The 24,590-nt window shown below is 46.2% G+C and overlaps 1 protein-coding gene across 1 annotated transcript in view; it reads right to left on the bottom strand.

Moving 5' to 3' along the window:
* LOC126095461 (leucine-rich repeat-containing G-protein coupled receptor 5-like) overlaps nt 1-24,590 on the bottom strand; it is a 1,115,085-nt gene that overhangs the window by 31,662 nt on the left and 1,058,833 nt on the right. Inside the window, exons 18-20 of the mRNA XM_049910253.1 lie at nt 20,479-20,783; nt 13,582-13,864; nt 1,664-2,135 (exon numbers count right to left, since the gene is read on the bottom strand). Coding sequence (XP_049766210.1) covers nt 1,664-2,135; nt 13,582-13,864; nt 20,479-20,783 — 1,060 coding nt within the window. The remainder of the gene's footprint in view (nt 1-1,663; nt 2,136-13,581; nt 13,865-20,478; nt 20,784-24,590) is intronic.

The raw sequence follows: 24,590 nt of genomic DNA, 5'->3' as shown, positions 1-24,590 counted from the left end.
GAAGTACAGTATTCACAGCATTTCGACAGTTAAATGTTTTGTACCCATACGTCGCGAAGGAAAGTAAAAAGCAGTATTTTAATTGTTTTAATGTTGCAATTGTGAGTGCTACAGCCAACAACAGCACAACCTGGCATTCTTTGGACACACTCGAAACACTTTAATTTCTAAATCGATCATTATACAAAAGTAATGAATCGAAAACAACACTCACGAAATGACACAGCCAGCAACATACACCAAGGTGACAAAAGCCATGGGATAGCGACATGAGCATATACAAATGGCTGTAGTATCGCGCATATAAGGTAGAAAAGGGCAGTGCGTTAGCAGAGTTGTCTTTTGCACTCGATCGATTCATGTGAATCCGACGCGATCATGGCCGCACGACGGGAATGAACAGACTTTTAGTGTGGAATGATAGTTGGTGCTAGATGCACTGGAAATTCCGTTTCGGGAATCGTTAGGACATTCAATACTCTGAGACACACAGTGTCAAGAGTGTGCTGAGAATAGCAAATGTCAGGCATTACCTCCCACCACGGAGAAGGCCGTGGCCCACGACCTTCCCTTAACGACCGAAAGCAGCGGCATTTGTGTGGAGTTGTCAGTGCTAATAGACAAGCAACGCTGCGTGAAATAACCGCAGAAATCAATACGACGAACGTATACATTAGGACAGTGAGGGGAAATTTGGCGTTAGTGGACTATACCAGCGGACGACAGACGTGAGTGCCTTTGCTACCAGCACGACACCGTCTACAACGCCTCTCCTGGGCTCGCTGCCATATTGGTTGGAACCTAGACGACTGGAAACCCGTTACCTGGTCAGATGAATCCCGATTTCAGCAGGGTTCGACTGTGGTGCAGATCCCACGAAGCCACGGATGCAAGTTGTCAACAAGGTACTGTGCACACTGGTGTTGGCTCCATTATGGTTTGCGCTGTGTTTACATTGGAAATGGAAATGAGCGTTTGGCGTCATTGGCCGGGAGGTCCCTTGCGGGGCAGGTCCGGCCGCCTTGGTGCATGTCTTATTACATTCGACGCCACATTGGGCTGCCTGCGCGCCAGGTGGGGATGAAATGATGATGAAGACAACACAACACCCAGCCGCTGAGCGCAGGAAATCTCCGAGCCAGCCGGGAATCGAACGCGGGCTCGTAGCACGGCAGTCCGTCACGCTGACCCCTCAGCTATCGGGGCAGACTGTGTTTACATTGAATGGACTACATGCTTTGGTCCAACTGAACTGATCATTGTATGGAAATGTTTATATTTCGCTTCTTGGACTTTATGTTTTTATGGATGACAGTGCGTCTTGTCACTGGGCCACAATTGTTTGCGATTCAAGCGAATGGTTTGGCCGCCCAGATCGACCGACGTGAATTTGTGGGACAAAATGGAGTGATCAGTTGGTGCACAAAATCTTGCACCGGCAACACTTTCCCAATTATGGACGGGTATAGAGGCAGCAAGGCTCATTATTTCTGCAGGGGACTTCCAAGGACTTGTTAAGTCGATGCGACGTCTGGCTGCTGGACTACGCCGGACAAAATGAAGTCCGACACGATATTAGGTGACTTTGGTACCCTTAGAAACAATGGCAGAAACGCGTCTGCATCTGCGCAGCGCTTACTTCCCACCCGGGAGGTGGGCCTACCTGAAGTTCTCGGAGGAGGAGACGGAGGAGGCGCGCTTGTGCTGCTTCTGCTTCTGGCGCTGCTGGATCTCGGCGATCTGGTAGGCGTACTCGTCGGAGCGCGCGCGCCGCCCGGCGTGCCGCCGTTCCCGCCGCACGCAGCGCAGCAGCCAGCGCGCCTTGCCCAGCAGCCAGCGCCGCGGCGCCGCCTCCGCCGCCTCCGCCGCCCCCGCGTCCCTGCCCCCGCCTCCGCCGACCCCGCCGCCAGAGCCGGGCCGGCGCCCCCTGGGGGCCGGCGCCTCCCTCGCCGCCTCCCGCGCCGTCGCCAGCCCCAGCGACGACAGTGCCGGTTCGGAGCCCGCGGAGCCGCGGTGCGCCCCCACGCCCACGCCCACACCCACGCCCACGCCGGCTCCCTGCGCCGCCCCCGCACGGGCCGCCGCCGCAGCCGCTACCAGCGCCGCCGCCCCAGCGTCCGACAGCAGCTTGCGACCTGTGCAGCGAGCAGTCTGTCAGAGTACAGCCACAATGGTCCTACAAAGCAAAGCGGTCCATACCGTAAACTAAAAGATAAACAAGATCGTAATTTCTTACTAAAAATCACATTACTGGTTTAGCCACGTCATTACCATCGCCGCATGTGGAATATATACAAAAATATTTAGCCAAAAGATACGGAACAGAACATTTTCGTGAATATACAGAGGGGTCCAAAAAAATGTATCCACTGTTTAAAAGTCCATAACTTGCAAACTAACTGATGGAGTTGTCTCATTTTTGGTGAAAGTGTAGCTTAAAGTACAACTTAAAGATATCACTGTAGGTGTTCGAAATGGTCACCATTAACAACCACACACAAACGATGCTCACTGCAACGTGTTCAGTTGGATATTTGCGCATGAATGTACGATGGATTATCGAAGTTCATACAATGTGCGTGGCTTTTGTCGATAAACGACATCCTTCAGTGTTCCCCAAAGGTAAAAGTCCAGAGGAGTTAGGTCTGGGAAACGTGGTGGATACTCCACAGCACATCTACCGCCTACCCATCTCCTTGGTAGATTTTCGTCGAGACACGCCCTAACACGATTTTGGCAGTGGGCTGGGGCACCATCTTGTTGAAAGTAAACTCTTCCGTCTCCATACAAGTCTCGGATGGCAGGTAAAATGGATGTCTGAAGCTTCTGAAGGTACATCTCACCGGTAACTGTGCTGTCAAAGAATAATGGCCCAAATCAAGCCCCGGTAAGACAACCCACACCACACATTTACTCCTGGCAGATTCACGGCTTTGTCTACATGGACGTTTGGATTTTCGGCAGCCTAGTAGATGCAATTGTGGCGATTTACTGTACCATTGAGTTTGAACTGTGCCTCGTCAGACCACACAATCATCTCTGCAAACTCTTCATCGTTGCGCACCATGTTAGTGAACCACTCGCAGTACTCCATTCTACGATCTGGGTTGTCCTCGTTCATTGCGTGTAGCAATCGTGGGATGTAGCACTTCCACCTTGCTGTCTTCAAAATTCGCCGAACACTTGTGCGACTCACTCGAGTTTCACGGGCACACTGTCTCACAGACTTCTGTGGTGAGCGAGTGAATTGTTGTAGCAATTGACGGGAGTTAGCTGGACTTGTTACTGTTACAGGTCGTCCAGATCGTTGTTTGTGTACATCTTTAACACAGCCTTCGGCTTAAAATTTGTCTCGAATGCGACGAATCGTTAAATGTGTCAGTGGCTCTGTTTGATACTCATTTTGCCACTGCCGTTGAACCTCATTAACGTTTTCTTACTTAAAATAACGCTTAAAAACTGACTTCCTTTCATCGAATATAAGCCTTGCGCCAGGCATGTTTACTCGAGTAACTAGGTGCAGTAAGAACAAAACACTGACTATCCGGCGACTGTCATCTGACAAAACAAAACAACACAATACAACGCTTGTGTGGCGATTGCCGGAACTACAAACTATTTCACTACCAAAGATGAGACAACTCCGTCAATTAGTTTGCCAGTTATGGACTTTTAAACAGTGGCTACATTTTTTGGACCCCTCTGTATTTCACATGTGTCGAAGGAAATAACGTCCCAAAATCGTTAATCTCATTACCGATTATAATTAAATGTTTCTCTGAGACATTTAAGTCTCTTTTTATTATCTACGATAATGATCGAAGCAAACGAAATTAATTAAAATTTGTGCAGCGGCCGGGACTCGAACCCAGGTCTTGTTCGCTTTCATTCGTTGCATCTGCTCGGGGCGGACGTCGTAAGACATCCATTTAAGTTCATTGTTAATCAATGAACTCAGTTTTTTTTTATTACAGAGGGCAGCTAACCCTCTGACCGAACACGCTGAGCTACCGTACCGGCTATTGCTAGGCAGAAATGCTAACCATTACACCACCTCAGTACCATGGTCCACGATACTGCACAAACTGCCTAAGCTGAGTGCCCTCCCCCAACACAAACTTCAATTCATTTTTCCCTTACATATTGTCACTCCTGCCAGGGCTCTCCGATATTGGCAAGCACCCCAGCATTGGACGTAATGGGCCGTCCTTGTACCATTGGTACCACCTGACAGTAGTGACAATATGTAAGGGAAAAATGAATTGAAGTTTGTGTTGGGGAGGGCACTCAGCTTAGATAGTTCGTGCAGTAATCTTGACCATCGTACTGCGGTCGTGTAATGGTTAGCATTTCTGCCTAGCAAGCGAGAAGACCCGGGTTAGAGTCCCCGCCACAGCCCAAATTTTAATTCATTTCGTCTGCTTCGATCCTTATCGTACATTACCGATTATTTTACTGTAAATAGCAATTTTAATTCAATTTCCCCGGTAGCTGAGTGGTCAGCGCGACAGAATAACAGGCCTGGGTTCGATTCCTGGCTGGGTCGGAGATTTGCTCCGCTCAGAGACTGGGTGTTGTGTTGCCCTAATTATCATCATTTCATCTCCATTGACGCGCAAGTCACCGAAGTGGCCTCAGATCGAAAGACTTGCACCCAGCGAACGGTCTACCCGACGGGAGGCCCTAGTCGCACAACATTTTATGTTTTACTTTTTTACTGAACACAAAACTGTGTTGCATGTCTTGTTAGTGACATTTGGTTAATCATTAAGAGATGAACACGCGTTTTTGCTGGCATTATTAAGGTCACAACGACAGTACTAATGTCTTAGTAAATATTTTCAGTTCCAATGGACCCAGTCTATACTTTTTGCTAGTTCTTGACCTCAACCTCATATAACGTAGTGAACTGACGGAGAATGCGAATGATGATGAAAGAGATATGATGTACAGAGGAATGAAGGGGTCCTTGCTGCAGAAAGATGACGAGGAAAGAGGAGGTTAAAGACATAGAAGAGAATGAAGAGGAAAAAGCAGATGAAGTAAAGTAAAAAGAGAACAAAATTCAAGAGGAAGAAGGAAAAGGTGAAGAAGAAGAAAAAGAGGAAGGCGGCTAGACAGATAAAGAAATGGACACAGAGAAACCGTAAAGGAGAGGAAGAAGTGAAATTACAGGAACAAATGGATAAATTATGGAAAGAAAACAGCAAAGTCAAAGAAATGGGCAGAGTGCAACAAGAAGGTAAAGTGGACACAAGGCTAAAGCAGAATATGACTACAAAAATTAACTTCAGGACAAAAGATAACTAAAGGGTGATAGAGGGCATGAGAATAAAACGAAATATGAAGGAAATAGGTAACGCTGGGCCGCGGAAGAAGGGAACGGGCATTAGGGTTTTTTGTCCTTTTGACGATGAGGTCATAAGAGATGGAGGACCGGTTAGAATTCCGTAAGGATACTGGAGGAAATCAGCATTGCCTTTTACAGTGGAACGATATTGTTATGCGCTTTAAAAAATGGTTCAAATGGTTCTGAGCACTATGGAACTTAACTTCTGAGGTCATCAGTCCCCTAGAACTTAGAATTACTTAAACCTAACTAACCTAAGGACATCACACACATCCATGCCCGAGGCAGGATTCGAACCTGCGACCGTAGCGGTCGCGCGGTTCCAGACTGTAGCGCCTAGAACCGGTCGATCACTCCGGCCGGCTGGTATGCGCTTTAAGCTATTTACGGATGGTAAGGAGAGGATTTGAAGCAGAAATCTCGCAAATGTGAGGCCAACTTCGTCGTTGGAAATGAGAAGGAAACATGAGTATCAAAACGACCACGACCTCAACGACGATGAAAGAAGATTGAGGTATGGTACACTATATGATCAAAAGTTACCAGACATCCCCAAAAACATAGGTTTTTCATATTAGGTGCATTGTGCTGCCACCTACTGCCAGCGACCTCAGTAGTCATTAGAGCATTATGGGGCGCTCCGTGGAACTCACGGACTCCGAACGTGGTCAGGTGATTGGGTGCCACTTGCGTCATACGTCTGCATGTGAGATTTCCAAACTCCTAAACATTCCTAGATCCACTGCTTCCGATGTGATAGTGAAGTGGAAACGTGAAGGGACACTTACAGCACAAAAGTGTACAGGCGGACCTCGTCTGTTGAGTGAGAGGTCCACCGACAGTTGAAGAGGGTCGTAATGTGTAATAGGCGGACATCTATTCAGACCATCACACAGGAATTCCAAACTGCATCAGGATCCACTGCAAGTACTATGACAGTTAGGCGGGAGGAGAGAAAACTTGGATTTCATGGTCGAGTGGCTGCTCATAAGCCACACATCACGCCGGTAAATGCCAAACGACGCCTCGCTTGGTGGAAGGAGCGTAAACATTGGACGATTGAACAGTGGAGAAACATTGTATCTAGTGACAAATCACGGAACACAACGTGGCGATCCGATGGCAGGGTGTGGGTATGGCGAATGCCCGGTGAACGTCATCTGCCAGCGTGTGTAGTGTCAACAGTAAAATTCGGAGGCGGTGGTAGTTATAGTGTGGCCGTGTTTTTCATGGAGTGGGCTTGCACCCTTTGTCGTTTTGCGTGGCACTATCACATTACAGGTCCACATTGATGTTTGAAGCACCTTCTTGCTACCTACTGTTGAAGAGCAATTCAGGGATGGCGACTGCATCTTTCAACACGATCGAGCACCTGTTCATAATGCACGGCCTTGGCCGAGTAGTTACACGACAATAACATTTCTGTAATGGACTGGCCTGCTCAGAGTCCTGACCTAAATCCTATAGAACAGCTTTGGGATGTTTTGGAACGCCGACTTCGTGCCAGGCCTCACCTACCGACGTCGATACCTCTCCTCAGTGCAGCACTCCGTGAATAATGGGCCGCCATCCCCCAGAAAACCTTCCAGCACCTGATTGAACGTAGGCCTGCGAGAGTGGAAGCTGTCATCAAGGCTAAGAGTGGACCTATACCTAACTGAATTCCAGCAATACCGTTGGAGGGCGCCACGAACTTGTAAGTTATTTTCAGCCAGTTGTCCGGATACTTTTGATCACATAGTGTACCCGTCGACATTGAAGGTTATTAGATACGCAGCACTAATATATATAGATTGAAGAAGGATGGATAAGGAAATCAGCTGTGCCCTTTCCAAGGACTTGTCCCGGCAATTGACATAAGGGATTTGGGGAAATTAGGAAATCCCAAATGAAGAGGCTGGTCGGGTTGTGAACCGTCAGAATGAGAGTCAAGTGGGATAACCGCCACGCTACCTCGCTCAGTTAGAATGAGGAATAAGATGGCATTCAGGGAATATGAAGACAAAAATGAAGATAAGAAATAAGAGGAATAATAGGACAAAGGTAAATGTCACGGTGAAGAGGAAGGTGTGAGACAAGAGGATGGTGAAGGTGAAGAGAAAGGAGAAGGAAAAGAAGGAGTAGCACAGGAAGAAGAGAACGAAGATGAAGACTAGGATCTCAAACCACAGATGAATCCATATTGTGACAGATGTGTCGTACTCCTTCATATGTTGATACTAAGCTGTCACAATCGATCTTCGCGATACGGAGGTCTGGACCTAGTCTCATACATGTCTGACTACAGAGATATCTACAAGGTGGTTGGTAATGCAGCAATGTCTGGTTTAATCAGCGTTAGTTCTCCATGAATCGTGGTTGAGCATTCTCGTCATTTGCGTGTTCATATCTGTCATTCGGCTTATGGTCTATGATTAGAGGTAGGTTTGTTTATTTGTGTTTGGGTTTGGTTGTGAAGCGGGGTCTTTGCGTTAGGAGTTGGCTAATTTGTGTACAGTGTTTAATGGTTCAAATGGCTCTGAGCACTGTGGCACTTTCGTGCTGTGTTCATCAGTCCCCTAGAACTTAGAACTACTTAAACCTAACTAACCTAATGACATCACACACATCCATGCCCGAGGCAGGATTCGAACCTGCGACCGTAGCGGTCGCTCGGTAGCGCCTAGAAGCGCTAGGCCACCCTTGCCGGCATTGTATTTAATGACCTGCCTTCCATACCTGGCATGTAGATTTGGTTTGCTTCCGTGTCCGTTCTGTCCTGGGTGTGGACCACTGTAGTAGCAGGCTATTTTTGTCTTCATGTTCCCTGTTTTCTCTCTTATTCCTCATTGGGACTGAACGAGGTGGGGCAGTGGTTAGCACAATGGACTCTCATTTGGAATGTCAATACTTCAAATCTCAATCCGGCTATCCTGACTTAGGATTTCCGTTATTTAAAACTTTGAACATAGCTGCTAAGGTTCAGTGACAGTGTCAGAATTATATTGTAACAAATAAGCCCTCGGTCACAAATATTAAGTCAGAATTGATCTGGTTTCGACGCTACTATGAGCGTCGTCTTCAGAATTAGACTAACTGTACTAAAACATTAGGTATATAGTTCATTAATAAAATTAAAGTTTGTACTGACTCGAAAAGATGCAGTACTTACAAGTCACATATTAAAAAAGATCAAGCCGGAAAGGCGACGTCATGAACACTTGTGAGATGGCGAGCCGCTAAGGGCTGCTCATACTGTCAACAAGGGTTGAAACAAGACTGAGGTGAGGTGCCCAGTTTAGAAAGTGTGGGCAAGTAAACATGGTGTTGCTACGAGCGCCATCTAGTAGCCGCAGAAACCGTGTGTGTCGGTTTTCGATACACGCTGTGTCCCAGGTTTTCGCCTTCCCTTGTGACCAGCACATCTAGAAATGGCAGTTTCTTGTCCTTTTCTACTTCCATGGTAAATGTTATGTTGGCATGGAGGCTGTTCAAGTGTCTTAGGAAGTCACCGAGCTGTTCTTCACCATGGCTCCACACCACGAAAGTATCATCGACGTACCTGTACCACACGTTAGGTTTGCAAGTCGCCGAGTCCAGTGCCTGTGCTTCGAATTGTTCCATGAAGTAGCTGGCCACCACGGACCGATACCTTCACAAACTGTCAAACCACCACCCGAGCCAGAAAAGAGGCATGATTAGTACGCTCGTAACGAGAGCAGGACGAATATGTGAGCCACAACACCTCAAACGGGAAATGCAACACCTGGAAACTGTTCTGAGGAGCAATGGGTACTCTACAAATTACATTAGAAGTGTAACAGAGCCAAACACTCGGCGAAGTAAGGAACCAGAAAAAGAAATGTCGGGTACGGCCTTTCTGCCATACATTCCCAGAGTGACGGACAGAATCGGCCGTATATTGCGCAAACATGGCGTGAAGACGATTTTCAAACCGACAAGGAAGATCAAAGAGTGTCTTAGATCGGCGAAGGAGAAAAGAGACCCACTTGCAACGTCGGGAATATACCGTATACCATGCACATGCGGAAAAGTTTATGTCGGAATGACTGGACGATCAATTAACACCAGGATCAAAGAGCATAAGCGACATTGCAGGTTGGGGCAGGTGGAGAAATCGGCCGTGGCAGAGCACGCACTGAATGAGACCGACCACGCAATAAAATTCGCCGACACGGAAGTTCTGGCTGTAGAGAAGCACTATCACACGCGCTTATTCAGAGAAGCTGTAGAAATACAAAAACACGCGAACAGTTTCAACAAGAAAGAGGAAAGCCTTAAGGTAAACGGGTCCTGGCTTCCCGTACTGCAACGAACGACCGTCGCAGGTAGCAAGAGGAGAACCGCACCGGAAATGACCGCGGAGAAGCCCTCGGACGTTGGCGCGACAGGTACATATAGTCTGCGGCCGCGAGCTCGGCTCCAGTTCACCACCGGCAATGGAGGGTGAAGCTTTGACAATGCCAGCCACTCGTGCTGGCGAAACGTCAGAAAAATCATTAGATGAACGTCGGCCTAAGAACCCGAGACAGAAGCCAACAGGCAGTTTGTCAACAAGTGGCCACGAAAGCCTTAACAATTTTGTACTGTCGTAATTGTATGCCTTAAGATAATTTGGCCTGGGATGTGGTCTCGCTGGCGGATTGTATAGGTGATCGCCTGAGAATATTAGCCGGGTGTGACAAAGCAGACGCCATTTTCCTGAATGCGTGCCACAGGACCACTGTCTGTGCAGTTGGGTATAAACGGGCGTCAGATTTAAATTCAGCTGCTATTTTTCTGCGTATTTGTATTTTATTCATTGTCATTAATTACTAAAAATCTTTGTTAATAATTTCTTTTTAAGGCTGGTACAACTTGATGAGACAGTGTGAAGTTAACTGTGGCTGTGAGCCGTGCATTATAGCTGTGAGCACTTTACGAAATGGCGTACTAATTGGGGTTTCAGAATTTTGAGTAACTGAATGCCATTCGATGTTCAATTTAGAAAATTCAGTTTTGACTTAATGAATCCAAGAGTTTTCTTATTGTAAGCCTGGAACAGATGTGTAGCGTTCTTTTACACTGAAGCGTTCAAGGTGATAGAAGCGCAACCCTTGTGAAAACTGCTGCAGTTTCAATGCTGGGCCATCAACAAGCCTCAGCGTGTGAACCATTCAACGAAACATCGTCGACATGGGCATTCGGAGCCGAAGGCCCATTCGCGTACCCTTGATGACTGTTCGACGCAAAGCTTTACTCCTCGACTGTGCCCGTCAACACCGACATTGGAATGTTGACGACTGGAAACACGTTGCCTGGTGGGACGAGTCAAACTGAATCGAGCGGATGGGCGTGTACGCATACGAAGACAGCCTCGTAAAAACATGGACCCTGCATATCAGCAGGGGACTGTTCGAGCTGGTGGAGGCTCTGCAATGGTGTGGGGCGTTTGCAGTTGGAGTGATATGGATCCCTTAATACGTCTAGATACAACACTGACAGGTGACACGTACGTAAGCATTCTGTCTGATCTCTTGCATCCATTCATGTCCATTGTGCATTCCGACGGACTTGGGCAGTTCCAGCAGGACAATGCGACACCCCACGCGTCCAGGACTGCTACAGATTGGCTCCAGGAACACTCTTCTGAGTTTAAACACTTCCGCTGGCCACCAAACTACCCAGACATGAGCATTACTGAGCATATCTGGGCTGTCTTGTAAAGTGCTGTTCGGAAGAGGTCTCCAAATCTTAAGGATTTGTGGACAGTCCTGCAAGATTCATGGTGTCAGTTCCCTCCAGCACTACTTCAGACATTAGCCGAGTCCATGACACGTCGTGTTGCGGCACTTACGCGTTCTCGCCGGGGCCCTACACGATGTTAGGCCGGTGTACCAGTTTCTTTGGCCCTTCAGTGGATTTAGCCTAATACAAAAGTCCTATTGAAAACGGTCTGCTGCAACCGCTTGGTTTTTTTTTTAGACAGTAGGCATCAAGATCCCCAGAAAATGTGCCTGGAAAACACAACAAACCACTTGGGATTCAGTTTCACTGCCACTGGCTGCAGCACCCGCATAGGTGCCTTGAGCAAAGTACATGTAGGGTAGTCCCGTTATATCAGTTTCTGTTTCGCTTGAAAATATTTGGTGTGATACATTATAATATGAAGTTTCAAAATGTGTACATGGAAAGCTTCTATCAGTAGCTATGCTTTGGTGAAAACTGAATACGTCTTTGAGTAGCCTCGCCCCCCCCCCGCCCCCTCTCCGCCCCCCCCCCCCCCCCAACCTTTCCTATGTGCGATCTGAGGTGTCGCCGCACAGTGTCTGTGTTTGACGATCACTGACCTAGGGTATCAAGGTCCCGTTACTACAGGTGTGGGCCATCTTCTTGCAGGAGGGGAAACAACGGTTTTCTCACACCACTCCCAGCCAAATGAGTGCAGTGCATCCTTGGCAGAGAGGCCGCAGTCTCATTCCGATAAGAGGACTGGTACCTCAAGTTTTTTGATAAATATGGCACGATTTTGTAAGCACATAAGTTAAATCACATACCCTCTGAAATCTTCATTTCGTTGCTTCATTCTGTTCTGGGTGATTCACTATTTTTGTCAGGAAGTGTAGTTAGTTACTGAGGATAAGGTGTCAGGTTCTGCGCAGATTACGCTGGAAGAAACTTATGAATACATGTGTTACGTCTGTACTGCTACACGGTTTCAGACGTAGCACTATTGTCAGTCTGGATGGCAAGGGGAACCGTTGATCTTGTGTGTATTACTTAGCGGTACGTCGCTTGTACAAGAGTGTCGGGATTGTCACCTGGTGTCTGTCCACAAAAGTTATCCACTTGCGGTCATAGGACCACCAAATATCAGACGCAAAGTAGCCAGTGAAATAGAGAGGTAAAAAAGGCAAACCGATTCACGGCCCTTAATGCATAACCACCAAACAGTTCCATGTCATCTTAGGTCAAGGAAGAGCCTTAGTCAAAGGACGGAAATGTTCAAATGTGTGTGAAATCTTATGGGACTTAACTGCTAAGGTCATCAGTCGCTAAGCTTACACACTACTTAACCTAAATTATGCTAAGGACAAACACACACACCATGCCCGAGGGAGGATTCGAACCTCCGCCCAGATCAGCCGCATCAAAGGACAGAACCGCTAAAGGGCTGACATGAGACCTGCCGCGTACCTTTATGGTGCGACTCTGGAAAATAGAAACCTGCACTCCAAAGAGGAAATCACACAAGACCAGCACCTGTAGTATAATACATGGAGTGCAGTGGCCGGCCGAGGTGGCCGAGCGGTTCTAGGCGCTACAATCTGGAACCGCGCGACCGCTACGGTCGCAGGTTCGAATCCTGCCTCGGGCATGGATGTATGTGATGTCCTTAGGTTAGTTAGGTTTAAGTAGTTCTAAGTTCTAGGGGACTGATGACCTCAGAAGTTAAGTCCCATAGTGCTCAGAGCCATTTTTGGAGTGCAGTGAATATATTTAGAAAGGGAGTCGCAAAATTCAGAGTAAACGTGATGAAGTGGGGCTCCCCTTCATTGCGAATGCGGAAAAACACAGATGAGTCGACATTCGCTCATGTGAACATGGAGGATGGAGGTTTGCACAGAGGAAATTCCTTTTTTCTGCAACGACAAGGCAATTAAAGGTGCAGAGTTTTAGAACAAGAGAGTTTAGATGATCTCGCTCGGACGCGGAAAGGAAGTAAAGTACTAGGTGGTTATAACTAAAGTGCAGCTATTCACAGAGATCCAGTGTGGACTGTAATTATCGCATGGAGGCGAAACTTGGTAGATATTCTAATGCGTTGATGCAGAACTGTTCACGTTGGAAAAAAAAAAGGTTCATATTCTGCCCACCAGGTGCAAATCTGGCGCTGTGAATGCAAGAAAGATATATATAAATATTTCTATTTGTAATGGATTTAGAACGGTACGTGGGCAGAAATGGCCAAACAAGTGAGAAAGGCATAATGTCGATATTGTTAATGGCCGCTTACGCTATTTGTTCAATATAAGCGCAGAAGACGTCAACGACATGCTATCCAGCGCCAAATTTGCACCTGGTGGCCAAAATTGGAACTATTTTTTTCCAGCGTAAGCTGCTCCCGTATTAAATCATTAGAATATCTACTAACTTCCGCTGTCATTCGATAATTACAGCCCGCACTGGATTTCCGTGAGACCACCCAGTAAGTGGTACTTCTGACGGAAACACGGCGAGTGCTGACTGACCGGCGCAGGTGCAGGCGTGCGGGTGTATGGCGACGGCTTGCTGCAGCTGCTGCAGCTGCTGCTGCTCCCTGGAGGAGCGGTCTGCGAGGCTGTTGGTGTTGGCGGGCGTCTGCCGGTTGCTGAAGTTGGAGCTGTGCCGGCAGCGGCCGATGCCGCGCGTCACGCGCGACTCCTCGATCGCCTTGCAGATGAGCACGCAGTCCTTCTTGAACTGCTTCGTCAGGATCGCGTACAGGAACGGGTTGCAGCACGAGTTCAGCGGCAGCACGAACACCGTGAACACCTGCGGACGACACCAAGTGTTACCTAGCGCCCCTCCTCTAGCTATTCTTCAGAGGACTTGGAGTGTGTAGTCCTGTAAAAGAAACCACTTATACGCTATCGGAAAAAAAAATGCAATACTCTCAAGGACAGAGTCATTTTATTGACAAGTGAGGTGACAGTTGACCATTCTAGGAGAATACAGGGTGAGTAAAAATGGGCTTTTCAACTTTGGAATGATATAGAAATTTAGTGATGTAACATAAAGAATTGGTAGATGTGGAATTTTGCACTAAACACCCTAAAGTGTGATTTACGTAGTGCATCAGTACCACATTCTGCCACCAGGAGCACCAGAGTAGAGCACAGTTAAAATGGCTACTTTCAATGGTGGGAAGCGTGCTCGCTGTGTGTTTCGGTTTCATGAAACGGACTCTGCGACAACTGTTCGCCGTAAATTTCACACCGAATACGCTAAAGAACCCCAAGCAGGCTTGCAGTTTACTCTTGGCACAAGAACTTTTTTGAGACGGGTAATTCGCTGGGACATGATAGATGTGTGTTGATGATTACGTCGAACGGGTTAGGGAGAGATTTGCCCGAAGTCCACAAAAATCAACGCGACGTGCGTCTCGCCAGACCGGCATTCCACAACAGATTGTTTGGCGGCTACTGCTTAGACGTTTACTCTCGATACCCTACAGATTCGCTATGGCACAGCACGTTAGTGATGCAGATAAGGATGCACGTGGGGAATTCTGTGCGCAAGTGTTGCGTCTGGTAGAGGACGACGAGACATTCCTGAACACAATAATTTTCAGCGATGAATCAAAATTTCATACCAGTGGCATGGTGAGCAATCACAACTACGGAATATGAGGCAGCGAAAATCCACATGAAAACCTGGAACACATTCGTGACAGCCTCAAAGTTAATGTTTTTTGTGCCCTTAGCAAACTGAAAGTGTATAGCCCTTTCCTCTTCATGGAAAGAACTGTCACTGGTATTGTATAAACTTTATAATTCCACAGATCGATGAAGACGACCGAGATGGGATGGTTTACTACCAGGAAGACGGTGCACCGCCTCATTTCCTCACGGAAGTTCGAGATTTCTTCGGTAATCACTTCCCAGGTCAGTGGATTGGCCGTGAAGGGCCAATCGCATGGTCACCTCGCTTCCCAGACTTGACATCGCTGGATTTCTTTTTCTGGGGTTTCATTAAAAACACTGTGTATGTTTCTTCCCTACCAAACGGTTAAGCCGACCTGAAAAATCAAACCTACGCCGTCGTTGCACAAGTACACTTCCGATTTGTTGCAACGAGTGTGGGAAGAAACTGATGTCGGAGGGATGTTCTACACAACGAAGAACACGTTTCATCGCAACAGCCATGTGTGTACGAGCATTGTCTTGCTGAAAAGCACACCACCTTTCGCTGAAGAAACGGCAATATATAGCCCATGCAGTGCGAGTTATAACTGATAGCCCCGATACCATGAAGCCTCGGACGAGGACTTTGTGTTGTGGTAGAATGCACTCTGGAATATGCAACTCACCACGTCTATGCCAGAGACGTGTACGTCAATCAGTCACATGCAGACAGAACCTACTCTTATCACTGTAGACAACAGAGAGCCACTCCTTTCTCCAGTCAACTCTTCCTCGACCCTCAGAGTTGTTATGCTTGGCGGTGTCGTGGTGTCGGTGTAGCCCGGACAGAAGCTCGTGTGATCTTAATTCCACAACAAGCAGGTGACTCCCAATGTTCCCTGAAGGCACAGAAGGTACAACATGCGTCCGGATTTTGTTACTGCATGATGTACGGTCGGCCACCGCTGCTCGCACAATGCGTCGACCTTCACGTGCGTCTGTACTACGCAGACGTCCATAACCTGTTCAACAGGCGTGGGAATGTTCCACAGTCCACTGTTGAAACCAGCGACACATCACCGATACATTGTATCCAACATTGCATCCATCTGTTGATACATCCATACAGCTTCCTGCAGGCCCACAGTTCTATCCCGTTCAAGTGGCTGAAGGCGTGCTACAGGCATACGTGCTCACTATTGGGGCATGGTTATACCGTAGGATGAATGATGCAAACATTGTTCACCTCTAAACTCAGCACCATTACTGTTTGCAGAATCAAAATATACGAGGGTCACTCCAAAAGAAGTGCACACTATTTTTTTTAAAATCCATCTTTTATTCTACGTGTTTGAAAGTTATACAGTGTGTAGATACATGCTTTAGGAACAATATTTTCATTTCTCCACATGATTTCCATCCCTCTCAACTGCCTTACGCCATCTTGGGACCAGCGCCTGCATACGCGCACGGTAAAATTCTTGACCAACCTGTTGGAGCCACTGTTTGGCAGCGTGCACAAGGGAGTCATCATCTTCAAACCTTGTTCCACGAAGAGTGTCTTCCAGTTTCCCAAAGAGATGATAGTAACATGGAGCCAGGTCAGGACTGTAAGGCGGGTGTTTCAGTGTTGTCCATTCGAGTTTAGTGATCGCTTCCATGGTTTTTTGACTGACATGTGGCCGTGCATTGTCGTGCAAAAGCAAAACATTCTGCTTTTACCGATGTAGTCGAACACGACTCAGTCGAGGTTGAAGTTTCTTCAGTGTCGTCACATAAGCATCAGAATATATGATGGTTCCACTTGGCATGATGTCCACAAGCAAGAGTCCTTCGGAATCGAAAAACACCGTAGCCATAACTTTTGCAGTAGAAGGTGTGGTTTTGAATTTTTTTCTTGGGTGAATTTGCATGATGCCACTCCATTGATTACCTCTTCGTCTCTGGTGAAAAATGATGGAGCAATGTTTCATCACCTGTCACAGTTCTTCCAAGAAATTCATCTCCACCATTCTCGTAGTGTTCCAAAAGTTCGCTGCATAACGTTTTTCTTGTTTCTTTGTGAGCCACTGTCAACCTCCTGGGAAGCCACCTGGCACAAACCTTTTTTAACGCCAACACTTTCAGTATTCTGCAAACACTTCCTTCCCCTATCCCAACGTAGCATGACAATTCGTTCACTGTGATGCGTCTGTCAGCAGTCACCAATTCGTTAGCTCTCTGCACATTGTCTGGTGTGTGTGCAGTACGAGGCCTGCCGCTGCGAGGATAATCCTCAATATTGCCGTGCCCGCTTCCATCACGTAACCTGCTTGCCCACCGACTAACTGTACTGCGATCGACAGCAGCATCTCCATACACCTTTTTCAACCTCTTGTGGATGTTTCCCACTGTCTCGTTTTCATAGCACAGGAATTCTATGACAGAGCGTTGCTTCTGACGAACGTCAAGTGTGGCAGCCACCTTGAAGACGTGCTGTGACGGCGCCACTCACAGGAACAGGTTGAACTAAGTTAGAAATCAAGCGGGAAGGATGTATCTACACACTGTATAATTTTCACAAATGCAGAATGAAAACTGTATTTTTACAAAAATAGTGTGCATTTCTTTTGGAGTGACCCTCGTAGAACACACAGAAAGGTCGCCTGAGCACCATTTGAATGATTATGACCGTGACAAACGAATCACTAACACTACAAACCCCTCAGTATGCATACCCTCATACCTGGTGCCACTGAACACGATACCTGAATGTGATGCAGCTGTTTATTCGGTACTCTCGAACAATCTACCTGTTACAAAATTTTCGTTGATCGTTACTTTCGTTACTAATCATATCTGCCTACAGACACACCGTCACCGCTGTACTGTGATTGGCCGGTGGACAACAGATGGGAACATACTGTATGTCATGTGAGTATTCTTAAGGTGGTTTCGTATTAACGCAAAAAATATGCTATTTGCAGCACATCGAATATCCACCGGAAACGCATTTCTTTTAATACGATTTGTTAAAATAATATCATAGTATGTGTACAGCTGAATTCTACAGTGACTTATAGGGTGAATGCCGAACTACCTATCCCAAGGAGGAGGAGATTAGTGTTTAACGTGCCGTCGACAACGAGGTCATTAGAGACGGAGCGCAAGCTCGATTGAGGGAAGGATGGGGAAGAAAATCGGCCGTGCCCTTTCAAAGGAACCATCTCGGCATTTGCCTGAAGCGATTTAGGGAAATCACGGAAAACCTAAATCAGGATGGCCGGAGACGGGATGGAACCGTCGTCCTCCCGAATGCGAGTCCAGTGTGCTAACCAACCACTGCGCCACCTCGCTCGGTACCTATCCCTAGGTCTGGGGCTCGTCACCACTTATCGCTCCTTTCACCTCCCCCAATGTTTAGAGGCCAACTTTAGACATTTTATGTAATGTCCCTCAGAATTTAATATATGAGTATAATTATTACTGCAGTTATTAATAAAGAGCAGGAATATTTGCTCAACTGTACCATAAGCTAAGCTGACTAACTTTCTAATACCTTCCAGTTACTGATGTTTCTTAGGTTATTGGTTATTCAATTTTTTATTTACATCCGCCCGCAAGCTGCTGCTATTCAGGAAATCCGTCAATGATGCCACGAAATTTAATGTCCATATCTGTTGCGTAACTATCTATCGTTTTCACCCATGGTGTCCCATTGCTTATATATGCTGTGATGTTATTTGTTGAATCAAGTACATTAAGATCTGTAATTTAATAAAACCATATTATGAGTAATGTAGCAACACTGTTGCTATTTACAGAATGCAGGAACAAAATGAGAGTGAAGATTTACCCTTTTAGATGCGCACGTTGGTATCCAGGCGCGCGTGTGGCGAGAGTGAATACACGGTAGTAAAGAAATACATCACAAGTAACGAAATGGGAGACATATTTGTTACTCCATGTCGCTAGCGAAAACTATCGACTTTACTCAAATCTACCACGAACAGCATTCACCGTGTCGTTACTCGTTACCCACTCGGCTGCTGAGACCAACTGGTGGGATACGAACCAGTGGAGCACGAATTTAAGTGCTGAAAAACGAAATACGAGTGGTGGAACGTTTTAGGGAATGTTTAATAGCCTCTTCGAGTCTCATAGAATATTTGTTATTCAGGAACGAATTCATACGATTTGCTGTAGGCTTAATGCTGTGCCGGGCAGAGGAGGTTGTAGTAGCCAGCTAGCACCTACAGAGAGAGAGAGAGAGAGAGAGAGAGAGAGAGAGAGAGAGAGAGAGAGAGAGAGAGACAGAGGAAGTTCCCGCAGGAGGGCCCCAAAAGAGCTTTTAGAGTTTGTAGTATCTGTGGTGTTTTTGCAATAAAATTTCTTTTATAAAAGCTGTGGTTCACGAATTTAAAAATATTTTAATATTCAATTAATCTCAGAGCAGTACCTAAAGCGCACTAAAAACGACTCTCAGATTTTCAACGATACAATGAACATTTTCTTATTTTCTTATTTTAACTGCTGTGACAAAAATACAATAATTCTTTCCTAATTGTGTTTCTTCAAGGATAACTGAAATTAGCTAGCCATACTAATGTTTTTGAAAAGAAATCGGTTCTTATGTACTCTATTTTTAATTCCTGCTTTATTCTTACTGACTGGAAATAGCACACTCAAATGGGATTCTGTATTAATTAATTAATGCAATCAACATTAATCAGATGTTCCAGTGTAGCGTGTAATAAATGCTTGTCATCATCTATAAGCACTACAGATTTTGACAAAGATACTGAAATCGATTATTTAACTCAATTACTTAAGACAGTTGCTTAAGACAGTTACTCAAGTCACTTATTGAAGTCAGTTGCTTAAGTCAATTGCTTAAGTCAGTTACTCAAGTCAGTTATTGAAATCAGTTACTTAAGTCAGTTACTTAAGTTAATTGCTTAAGTCAGCTTCTTTGGTCAGTTACTTTAGTCAGTTAGTTACATCAATTACTTGAGGAAGTTATTTGAGTCACTTACTTAGGTCAATTACTTACGTGAGTCAGATATTTAAATCAGGTACTTAAGTAATTACTTAGGTCAATTACTTGAGTCATTTTTTTCAGTAATTTACCACAGTCATCTACTTCAGACAAAATGAATAAGGCAACTTATTACACTTGGCGGTTAGACCATCAGTTTGTCCCAAAACTGAGTTTTATTTTATTTGTATTGTACGAAGTGTGAATGTGACTCTGTCCTTGTTTTATGGAACTGCGAATGCAAGGACAGTGATACTAATCATTGCACTCGATCTTTCGGCCGGCCAGAGTGGCCGGCGGGTCCAGGCGCTTCAGTCCGGAACCGCGCGACCGCTACTGTCGCAGGTTCGTATCCTGCCTCGGGCATGGACGTTTGTGATGTCCTTAGGTTAGTTAGATTTAAGTAGTTCTAAGTCTAGGGGACTGATGATGGTTCAAATGGCTCTGAGCACTATGGGACTTAACATCTGAGGTCATCAGTCCCCTAGAACTTAGAACTACTTAAACCTAACTAACCTAAGGACATCACAAACGTCCATGCCCGAGGCAGGATTCGAACCTGCGACCGTAACGGTCGTGTGGTTCCAGACTGTAGCGCCTAGAACCGCTCGGCCACCCTGGCCGGCAGGGACTGATGACTTCAGAAGTTAAGTCCCATAGTGCTCAGAGCCATTTGAACCATTTTTTTCGATCTTTCGTGGTAAAGTTACGTGATATACACATGAGTAGCCACGGAAGCGTATTACCTTGGCCTGCTCCAGCGTGATGAGCTGCAGCCCGAAGGCGGCGGTGAGCGAGAAGAAGGCGATGGGCGACCAGCAGATGAAGTCGGTGAAGACGAGCAGCGCCATGCGCTTGGCGATGCGCGAGTCGTTGGAGTTCCAGGCCTGCGAGCCGCGGATGGCGCAGTACATCTTGAGGTAGCAGCCCATCAGGATGAGGAAGGCGACGCCGTTCACCAGCATCAGCATCACCACGTAGGCCAGGCTCGCGGGCCCCGTCGTCGTCTCGAACGGCAGGCACACCGCGAACTTGCGGTAGTCCGACACGCCTGCAACACGCCGCACTCCTGCTGGCCATAAATGCACGTCTGCACTCGTAACCCGGGAGTGACGCTGTTCAGTGCACGGAGGATCATTGGCGCTGGACGTCACGTGGACGACGAGATCGGTGCACAAGTACGGTTCTGGGAAATGGCTGTGTTGCTTTAGAAGGAACCATCCCAGCATTTATCTTAAATGATTTTGAGAATTCATGCAAACACTGGTTCTGCGTGGGAATCGACCTGAACTTTGGTCCCCCTTTCCCCACCTCACTCGTCCACTTCATACGAGGCCTATCCACAGCTACTACGAGGTTCGGCGTAGTGTATCTTCTGTTAATGTTAGTCATTTCCTTTCTTGAATGAGATTTTCACTCTGCAGCGGAGTGTGCGCTGATTTGAAACTTCCTGGCAGATTAAAACTGTGTGCCAGACTGAGACTCGAACTCGGGACCTTTGCCTTTCGCGGGCAAGTGCTCTACCAACTGAGCTCCCCAAGCACGACTCACACCCGGTCGACACAGCTTTAATTCAGCCAATACCTCGTCTCCTAACTTCCAAACTTCGTACAAGCTCTCCTACATACCTTGCACAACTAGCACTCCTGGAAGAAAGGATATTGGGCAGACATGGCTTAGCCACAGCCTGAGGGATGTTTCCAGAGTGAGATCTTCACTCTGCAGCGGAGTGTGCGCTGACATGAAACTTCTTGGCAGAATAGAGCTGGGTGCCGGACCGAGACACGAACTCGGGACCTTTGCCTTTCGCGGGCAAGTGCTCTACCATCTGAGCTACCCAAGCACGACTCACGCCCCGTCCCCACCGCTTTAATTCTGCCAGTACCTCGTCTCCTACCTTCCAAAATTCGCAGAAGCTCTCCTGCATACCTTGCAGAACTAGCAATCCTGGAAGAAAGGATATTGCGGTGACATGGCTTTGTCACAGCCTGGTGTATGTTTCCAGAATGAGATTTTCACTCTGCAGCGGAGTGTGCGCTGATATGAACTCGGGACCTTTCCCTTTCGCGGGCAAGTGCTTTACCAGCTGAGCTACCCAAGCACGAGCACTTGTCTACGAAAGGCAAAGATTCCGAGTTCGAGTCTCGGTCCGGCACACAGTTTTAATCTGCCAGAAAGTTTCATTTCCTTTCTTGTTCACTCCCAGATGAACCGAGGGAAAAATGGCTATGAGCTTCTGTAGAAGGCTTGATTTATGTTGGCTTGTCTTCACGGTCCTTACGCGAGCTGTGCAGAAGAATCATTGTGCAGTCTGTTGCAAATGCCTGTTCTCTAAGCTTTCTCCTGAGTTTCTCGAGTAAAAAAATGTCTTCTTCCCTCTATGGATTCCTATTTCAATTTACGAGCTATTTGCGTAATACTCGTTAGTTGATCGAATCTATCCGTAACAAATCTAGCAGCACTGCTATCAATTGCTTCCATGTCTTAATCTGACCGTTTGGGGATCCCAGACACTCTAGTGGTATTCAAGAGTGGGTCGTACAAGCGTTCTGTATGCAGTCTCCTTAGATGAGCTTCACTTTCTCAGAATTCTCCCAATAGACGGAGGCTGACTACTTTCCGTAATATCGTTCTTACGTGCTCGTTCCAGATCATATAGCTTTACAACGTTACTCCTAGATGCTTAATGGGCATGAATTTGTCAAGCAGGACACGACTAATACTGTATTTGAACATTACACGATTGTTTCTGCTAATCATCTTCAGCAGAATGAGATTTTACCTCTGCAGCGGAGTGTGCGCTGATATGAAACTTCCTGGCAGATTAAAACTGTGTGCCGGATCCGAGACTCGAACTCGGGACCTTTGCCTTTCGTGGGCAAGTGCTCTACCATCTGAGCTACCCAAGCACGACTCACGCCCCGTCCTCACAGCTTCTATGAAGTTTGGAAAGTAGGAGACGAGATACTGGTGGAAGTAAAGCTGTGAGGACGGGACTTGAGTCGTGCTTGGGTACTTCAGATGGTACAGCACTTGCCCGCAAAAGGCAAAGGTCCCGATTTTGAGTCTCGGTCCGGCACACAGTTTTAATCTGTCAGGAAGTTTCATCTTCAGTAACTTACATTTTTCCGCATTAACAGAAAGCTTCCATTCATCACACCAAACAGAAATTCTATCAATTCCCTTTCTTGTTCATTCACAAATGGACCAAGTGAAAAATGTCTGTTTATTTGCTTCCGTACCCTGTCACAAAAACTGACAACGACGGGGACAGCGGTGTGCTGACCACGTGTCCCACAGGCCCCTGTCGAATGAGGTCATCCTCGAGACAAAGGTGTATTTTATATTCGTATCCAGTATCCTTCCACAGTCACTCAAAACGATACTCTCGCGTAGGCTTCAGAGCCATTTGCAAAGAGACATAGGTTGCTGCACGTCCTATTCGACAGATCATTTATGTGTATACATATCAAGAGTGGTCTTATCAACACTTTCGTGGGCACCCTCGTCGATACTTTTGGCTGTGATGAACAGTCACTGTCCAGGATAAAGTATTGGGTTTTATTAGGTAAAAAGTCTTCGAGCTACTCGTGCTTATAAATCTGCGAACCTATTCGTATGCCTGGACCTTTGTCAACAGTCTGGAATGTGACACTTTCAAACGCTTTCAGAACATTCTGCTACAAAAAGAGGAATTTGATTTCTCTCGGCATTCTCAGGTTTATTGAATTCAAATAATGTGCCCTGACCTTTAGAAAGCAAGAGGGGATTGAAATTATCTGCATTTATAGTTATAATATTGTCTACAGTCATGTTTGTGAAATGAGATGACAGTAATATTTAGCGGCACCTCGGTTCTGGTAAAAATGCGAGTCGAACTATTCAAAGATGACTATAATATTACTCCAAGATTTGTTGTCAAAACCCAGTGTGATAAAATATTGCATCATTCTGAAATGGTGACATTTGTATGCTTTGATTGTCTTTTGTTATTTCCGTGAATAGAATTAGCCTACAATAATACAGGTGGAATATCACGTATTAGTTCATAGTTCAAGAAAGCCGACTGACTTTAAAGGGGGTACACTTGAACCCCGTTGTCATCGACATTGACAATTGACGCAAAAAGTACGCTTGAAACTGTTAAAATGTCGAAATTGCAGTCGCGATAAACATTTTCGTCGGCTTTAAGCGGAATAATTACATTCAACAATTAAATAAAATGCTGTGGATTCAGACCTCAGACCTCATCAAAAATGAACAAATAGCTCGCACTTACAAAATCCGTCTCGAATGAGGTCATCCTCGAGACAGAGGCGTATTTTGGAGAGTTTCACAATTCGTGTAGTTTGGAGGCGCCAGAAAAGCTAACTGTAGCTTTCGTTGCTTGTAACAATGCAGGTAGACCAGGTTTGGAATCCTTTGAAACTAGGGAAATCTTAACTTACCGTACTATACCTGTTTCTGAGATTATCATTGCTAGTGAGGGTTCCTACCTTTTTCCGCACGGGAGTTTGTCTTTGTCTTGTCGTAGACGTTGTAAGATAAATTCTGATTGTAGCGTTCACTTGTGGGTGAAGGCAAGTGGTCCTTCTTCTTTGGAAGATTGTCGCATTGTGGGTGATTGTACTTTATATAATCATTGAAAGTAGTAGTTCTCAACATCCCTAAAAGGAGACTTTGTTTAAATGTAAATTATTTTGTCTATGAAAAATTGCGTCTACCATAGCTAACGCAGATAGTTACTGAGCTTCGCGCGTATGATAGAGTTCTGTCCAAGTCACACAGCACAAGCTACAGTGCAGCAAATAAATTAAATTTGTCACCGTTCGTTTTCTGCTAACTCCTTTTTTATTAC

The sequence above is a fragment of the Schistocerca cancellata genome, chromosome 8 (assembly GCF_023864275.1).
Source record: "Schistocerca cancellata isolate TAMUIC-IGC-003103 chromosome 8, iqSchCanc2.1, whole genome shotgun sequence".
Taxonomy (NCBI): Eukaryota; Metazoa; Arthropoda; class Insecta; order Orthoptera; family Acrididae; genus Schistocerca; species Schistocerca cancellata.
The sequence above is the reverse complement of the archived record's forward strand: the minus strand, read 5'-3'. Positions and strand labels throughout refer to the sequence as shown.